General features: G+C 43.4%; 1 protein-coding gene across 1 annotated transcript; it reads right to left on the bottom strand.

The window, feature by feature from the left end:
• Positions 1–5844: 5844 nt before the first annotated feature.
• LOC141107139 (olfactory receptor 5V1-like) lies at positions 5845–6765 on the bottom strand. The gene has a single exon (XM_073597890.1). It carries the CDS (start codon positions 6763–6765, stop codon positions 5845–5847), a length of 921 nt encoding a protein of 306 aa, XP_073453991.1.
• Positions 6766–7717: the final 952 nt, after the last annotated feature.

The raw sequence follows: 7717 nt of genomic DNA, 5'->3' as shown, positions 1-7717 counted from the left end.
AATCTGAAGCTGTACAAACAAACCCATCTTAAGTATTCAGAATGTATGGAGCATGAATCAACGTAAACTAGACATAGTAAAGATGAAAATGGATCACTTAAATCACTGGCATCACTATGGGGGAGCGACCGCACCCGGGTGACACCCAGGGCTGGCCGCCGGATTACCTCTGCCACTGTCACTAACGCAACAGAGCAGAGAGCAGGAGGCAAAATTAGGACACTTCTGTACACACAGTGGGAGACACAGCAGTGCTGAAAAGAGGGCGGGAACTGTTGAAGTCAACCAGCAGATGATTGGTTGCTAGGTGGTCCTAGAAACCAATCACCAGCTTGGTAATATAAAAAATTAACTGCAGCAACGTTCCTCTATTCATCGCTGCTGTGTCTCCTGCTCTGCATGCCCAAATATTGTAAATGGGGATTATATAATGTGCAGGGGGCTGTGTAATTCAGAGGGGCTGTGTAATGTGCAGGGGGCTGTGCAGGGGCTGTGTAATGTGCAGGTGGCTGTGTAATATGCAAGGGGCTGTGTAATGTGCAAGGAGCTGTGTAATGTTCAGGGGGATGTGTAATGTGCAGGTGGCTTTGTAAAGTGCAAGGGGCTGTGTAATGTACAAGGGGTTGTGTAATGTAAAGGGGTCCATTGGTACAGGGGCTGTGTAATGTAAAGGGGGGTTTCCTACATTTGACCCGCAGTTATAGCTGCAGTCCTATAGATTTTTTATTAGGTTGCACATTTTTCACTGCATTTGCTGAAAGCGCACCAAAAGTCCCGGGGGGGGGGGGGGTGACACCATGTTTTTCAGCACCAAGTGAAGTGACACCAAGAGCCTACACTGAGGGAGAAAGGAGTCAACTGTCACTGAGAAAAAAAAACAAGCACAGGACGGAGCCTCCATCTAGGTATAACAATTTATCAAAAAGAATTAAAGACAATAAAAATGCACTCACTGGTTAAAAGTGTATCAAGGCTTGTCATAAACCCATATGGACCTCCAAAGGATCACAGTGAGGCTGCAGAGCTCTGAAGGTATGTGGTTGGCTGAAGCAGAGTTCTTGGTGGAAGTACACCTGTCAGGTTTTAGGCTGGAACATCAGCAATAGCAGGTTCCAGAAGTAGCAAGATGGCTGTGGCTCCAAACAGCACCTCTCTCGGCTGGCTGTTGGTGACAGGAAGTGGAGGGGGTGTGGCTACATGTTTCAGGACAGACAGAGCACCCCTTTATCAAACCATAGCTAACCTACTCCCAATTCACTCAATGGGAAATGTTGAAAACCTGAGTAGATGTTTTATGTCAACAGACATGGAGACAATAAGCAAAGCCTGACAGTGTTCCATCCCAGACCTCCTGCACTTTCACCGTCTTCCTGCACAGGCCAATTTTCAGCTTTCAGCACTGTCACACTTGGAATGACAATAGCGCTGTCATGCAGCACTGTACCCATATGACATTTTATAATTTTTCTCACACAAATAGTGCTTTCTTTTGGTGATATTTAATAACCACGGGGTCTTTTATTTTTTGCTAAATAAATGAAAAAAGCCTGGAAATTAAAAAAAAAAAGTTTTCATAGTTTGTTATACAATTTTGTAAACAGGTAATATTTCTCCTTCACTGATGTGCGCTGATGAGGCTGCACTGATGAGCACTGATAGGCTGCACTGATGGGCACTAATGAGGTGGCACTCATGAGGTGGCACTTGGAGGCACTGATGCGGCGGCACTGGTGGGCACTGATGAGGCTAAATTGATAGGCGGCACTGATGGGCACTGATGAGGTGGCACTCATGAGGCGGCACTGGTGGGCACTGATGAGGTGGCACTGGTGATCACTGATGAGGCTGCACTGATAGTCGGCACTGATGGGCACTGATAGGTGGCACTAATGGGCACTGGCAGGCAGCACTGGTGAGCACTGAAAGGGCAGTACTGGTGGGCACTGTTGGGACTGCACTGATAATCAGGGCACTGACAAGTAAATTATGAATGAGGCCTTAGTGATGAAAGATTGAAGTTTTTTGAAAAAAATATACTATTGATATATATTGTGGCATGTTAGGAACTGATTACTGCAGACTTGCAAAGTTAAGGAAAGGTCCACTTTAATAATAATTACAACAACTAAAAATGAAAAAGTTACATTATAATAAAATGGTACAAACAACAATTAGAATTTGTGTGGATAAATACCCACATTTGTGCAAATTGACATACAGTATCCTGTACCCCTATATTTCAGCCATTGGCTGAGCAGGACCGTTCGACAGATGCCGATCTAATGATGAGTAAAGGCATAGTGACATGAGAGAGAGAGAGAATAAAGGAAGGGGGGGGGGGACTTGGCCATGACCTCCATCAGTGGTTGGGGGCTCAGGTAACTATTGTACTTTTGTCAGTCCTGTTGGGTAGAGGCTTAGGCATTCCATAGATGATGAATCACAGGTTTCAGGAAGGAAAATTGATAGATTCCCAGATAAACACTGTTAATGTTGATGGTGCAATCTCTCCTGTGGAGCTATTGTGTACTCCCAGTGGGGGAGAGGGGTGCAGGGAGCTGTCCCTGCTGGGAGAATACAATGTTTATTGCTAGAGGCAATGCTAGTTGGGTACAATCAGCTTGTCCATACATGGAACTAATTCCTGCTGAACGGGTCGAGATTTTAACCATCTAGGGCCAGCTTTATGCAGTGGGGACAGATCTAAGTGTTCAATATGGCTGGGGTCTCAACAAACCTCTTTACTTTGTGGAACCCAAAAGGGCAATCCAGGGAACCCAAGTCTCCCTAAATTTCCCATCAGTGTTAATGGTGGCCTTGAAGTCTTCCATGAGCATGATCTCATTTCCTTTGGATATTCACAGGGAAGTAAAGGGAGGTGAGGTTCAGATCTACATAGCTAGTATGCAAGTCCTGGCAACATTTACTAGGTGTATAGTATGAGAATGTTTGTATCTTGATCTGGAGAAAGTATTGAGGTGCAAAAGATAAGTAGGTGGTTGATGGTCTAGTACAGTACCACTGATATTTGAAACACAGGCACCAATGGAGTCCCAGGGAGGCGTATTTTAGGGCAGGATTAAAATATGGATATGAGTTACAGAGTTCTGAGTTACAAAGCCAACAAACTGGTGAAAATTTTTAGGGTATATTTTATCTAGTACTGTATATACTCGAGTATAAGTCGAGGCCCTAATTTACCACAAAAAAATGGGAAAAACGTATTGACCCCAGTATAAGACGAGGGTGAGAAATGCACAGCTACTGTAAGTGGAAAAGAGGGTCAACAATGCCCATTTGCAGCCTCACTGTGCCCATCTGCAGCCTCACTGGGCCCATTTATAGCCATAGGTCCCCCGAACTTCAAACTCGGTAGTTAAGTGTTCCTAGATGCCCCCTAGCTGCAGCCAAAATTTGGGGTCCTGACATTGCTGCAGATGGACACAGTTGACCGAATTTGGGGCCATGTACCTCGGGGCCACTTAGTGCTAGGAACCCCAAATTTGGTGTGCAAACCGTATATACTCGAGTATAAATTGAGTTTTTCAGCACATTTTTTTGTGCTAAAAGTGCCCCCGGTTTCTGAACCATTTTGGGACCCCATATCTCAGGGTCACTTGGTGCTAGGAACCCCAAATTTGGTGTGCAAACCCAGTGGAACTAGCACCATAAAATATCCAAAGCTGGGGTTTCTAGCACCAAGTGGCCCCGAGATACAGGGCCCCAAAAATCGGTTCAAAAAATACCAAGCACTTTTCTGCAGCAGAGAATGGGGTTCCTAGCACCAAGTGGCCCTGAGATATGGGGTCCCAAATCAGTTCAGAAAATGTCAAGCACTTTTCTGCAGCAGAGAATGACATTTTCCGAACCGAGTTTGGGGCCCCGTATCTCGGGGCCACTTAGTGCTAGGAACTCCAGCTTTGAATATGTTGTGGTACCAGTTCCACTGGGTTTGCACACCAAATCTGGGGTTCCTAGCACTATGTGGCCCTCAGATACGGGGCCCCAAAGTCAGTTCGGAAAATAAATTGACTACAGAATACAGAAAAGTGCTTGACTCCAGTATAAGTCGAGGGGGGCACTTTCAGCAAAAAAATGTGCTGAAAAACTCAACTTATACTCGAGTATATACGGTACTGTAGGAGCCACATACCAGTGAGAGAGAATTAAAATATGGGTATGGATGCTGAGTTTAGAGTTCCAACTCCAACAAAGTGGTAAGATTTGGGGGATATATTTTATGAAGTACTGTGGGAACCCTATCCCAGATAGCAAGCAATTGTGCTGCATGTTTGAAAATGACTTGCTAAGCTATTGCTAGACTTGCCAGCCTTCACAAGTTTATTACACAATTGCAGCAAGTCCACATTACATAACTTCAGATCAACTTTCTTTGCAAACGCTCTGCAAGCCTGCTGCGAGTTCTGGTTCAGTTATGTTGTGCAATAGTCATCCCACCACAGGGGTCACTATGGCTGAATTTTCATGCTGTAGACTTGCAGAGCTCTTGCTGTAGTTTCACCACTGCAACTTTGCTCTTACTAGAGACTTGCCACGCAAATTTTCCACAATTTGGAAAAGTGTCAGCTAAAACTTGTGCTTCAAGTGCTCTGCAAGTGTACAACTTGCCAGTGAAAATATGCAGCAAGTTAACAGACTTTCAATTCAACACTGCCACAAATGTGTTAATAAAATTATCCTTGTTATCTAGGTTACCAACAGGTGAGGATTTTGAATACTTATTTGGTATTTGCTAGCTAGGGAGGATTTATGGGCCAAGCAAAGAATGGTATTGATTTGATCTAGAGAGAAGTGCACATTCTATTCAGTCTTCCATTTCTTGATGTATGAGTAGGGAGGGTCCTTTATTGGGGTACACAGTATTTTGTAAATCTTAAAAAATAGAGTGTCTGGTGGGAATCTTACCTAAGCACAGATTTTCAAATGCAGTGGTGGGCCTGGAAAGGGCTGTTTGATGAGGGATGGATGTAAAGAAGTGTCTGAGCTGCAGTCCATACCAATAGCTTACCCGTGGTTCCAAGAGACCTGTGTAGAGTTGCATGTTTCAACTGTGTCACTTTACCTCCAAATTTGGCATTATATGTCCAATATTAGGTAATATGTAAATTAAAGTATTTGGCCTTAGAGACTGGCCAGGGAAAAGATCACTTTGATGCTATTGCCTTGAACATACTGTACATGGCAATGTATGTGAACCAAGAATACCTGTTTGTTTGTTTTCTTTCTTAGGCAGGAATTAGAATATACTGCAGTGTACAGATATTTGTTTGACAGCATGTGTTCTTGGCTGTGATGTCACAAGAACAGGGTTATGGCAGCCCACTGATCCATGGGCACAATGACCAGATATGCAAATTTCTCAGTTAGTGCAGTGGACACATCAAGAGCTTCTACAGGTATAATGATCAAGCTGATAAGACATGCTAATTATAAAACTGATTATATGGCCTTTCCTTATATCAGCCTTTCTCCACCTTTTCAACACAGAGGAACCCTTGAAATAACTTTCCGGTCTCAGGGAACACCTGCTAAAAATGAATATATCTAGACTACAACTCATGATACATTACTGTGATGATCAGTGGGAAGAATGCTCATTACACTTGTGGTCATTGGGATAAATTACCCCCTTACAGATAGCTAAAATCAATCAACGGTGTCAGTGGGAACTTATCCGAGATGCAGAAATTGCTCGTTGCTCAAGTAACCCTTAGCAACCTCTGGTGGAACCTTAGAGTTCCAAGAACCCTGGCTGAGAAACTCTGCTTTACATGATTACATTGGCTTTATTCACTTCACTTTAAATGGTAACATTTCTCATGTCTACTTTAGAAGTTTTCTTACAGAAGTTTTGATGTCCTTGTTTCTCAGGCTGTAAATTAACGGGTTGAGCATTGGGATAATGACGCTGTACACGACACTGATGTCCCGATCATAGGTTGGTGAGTAGATGGAGCTTGGTCGAAAGTACATAAATATAATTGTGCTGAAGAGGAGGATGACCATGGTGAGATGAGAAGAGCAAGTAGAGAAGGTCTTCCTTCTTCCTTGAGATGACTTCAGAGCCAACACTGCTCTGATAATTAGCACATATGATACAAGGATGAAGAGTAAGGGGCTAAACACCACAATGGAAGCCTCAATGAAGCCAGCCTGGTTTAGAATTTCTGAACCACCTGCACAGGATAGCTGCATTATTACAGGAAGGTCACAAAAGTAGTGGTCGATTACCCATCTACAGAATGGCCGGTAAGTAGTCAGCACAATGCAAAAAGCAGAGTGGAGGCACACGATAGTCCAACAGAAAGCCACCAGACATTTACAGGTCCTACTGTTCATAATTATCAGGTAATGTAGAGGAAAACAAACTGCACAGAATCGGTCAAAGGCCATGATGGTCAACAAATAACTGTCCATGTTGGCCACTGCCAGAAACAAGAATAGCTGGACAATACAGCCATGGATGGAGATGTGGGTGTCTCCAGACAGGAGCCCATACAATGTCCTTGGAATGATAATGGAAGTAAAACATACATCCACAAAGGCAAGGTTCCCCATCAAGACATACATAGGGGTGTGAAGTTGTATCTGTGAAACAATAAGCACGAGGATGAATGTGTTTCCAGCAATGCAGAAGACATATGAAGCCAAGAAGAAGGAGGAGAGCGGAAGGAGAAGGTGAGGTGTATCAGAAAATCCCAACAGAACAAAGCTAGTGAGAGTCTTATTCTCAGGCGGCTCCATGTGTATATTGAACAGTTATAAATATGAAGAAAAGATTAGGATCGCATCATGGTGCCAAACATCTGAATGAAAATATAACCTGTTTTTAAATAAATCATGGGGCATAAGACATTATTTACAGAATAACAAGACCAGAAGAAGGCTACACTGTACAGAAAATGTTGAATAAGACATTAAAGATGATCTAAAGCCATACATTACACCAAATATGTTGTTGCACATTCTCCTAAAATGTCAGACAGCATAATCCTTTTTTTGTGTATGTCATACCTTTAGTTAATTATGCCAGGAAGGTGTATGCCCAGACATTTGCATTCTTGGGGTGACAACACTTCCTCAGTTCACTTGCAGTGTTGTCACCCTTTCCTGCATGCTCCTGAGTTAGACTACAAGCAGGCATTTCAAAGTACAGAGGTGGAGCTCATTCTTTCCTAGTAATGGAGCATTAACACAGGTAGTACATACAAAGTGTCTACAAAATCTGCAGAGGGGTGGAAAACATGAACAAAGTAAAACTGGGTACACACTGTAATGCCCTGTACACACAGTCGGACTTTGTTTGGACATTCCGACAACAAAATCCATGGATTTTTTCCGATGGATGTTGGCTCAAACTTGTCTTGCATACACACGGTCACACAAAGTTGTCGGAAAATCCGATTGTTTTAAACGCGGTGACGTAAAACATGTACGTCGGGACTATAAACGGGGCAGTGGCCAATAGCTTTCATCTCTTTATTTATTCTGAGCATGCGTGGCACTTTGTCCGTCGGATTTGTGTACACACGATCGGAATTTCCGACAACGGATTTTGTTGTCGGAAAATTTTATCTCCTGCTCTCCAACTTTGTGTGTCGGAAAATCTGATGGAAAATGTCCGATGGAGCCCACACACGGTCGGAATATCCGACAACACGCTCCGATCGGACATTTTCCATCGGAAAATCCGACC

This window comes from Aquarana catesbeiana, linkage group LG09 (genome assembly GCF_042186555.1).
Source record: "Aquarana catesbeiana isolate 2022-GZ linkage group LG09, ASM4218655v1, whole genome shotgun sequence".
Lineage (NCBI taxonomy): Eukaryota > Metazoa > Chordata > Amphibia > Anura > Ranidae > Aquarana > Aquarana catesbeiana.
Note: the sequence above shows the minus strand (reverse complement) of the source record. Positions and strands in the feature narration are given on the sequence as shown.

Bases quoted from the DNA above. Each gene is read 5' to 3' on its own strand.
- LOC141107139 (XM_073597890.1), bottom strand. From the start codon at position 6,765: ATGGAGCCGCCTGAGAATAAGACTCTCACTAGCTTTGTTCTGTTGGGA.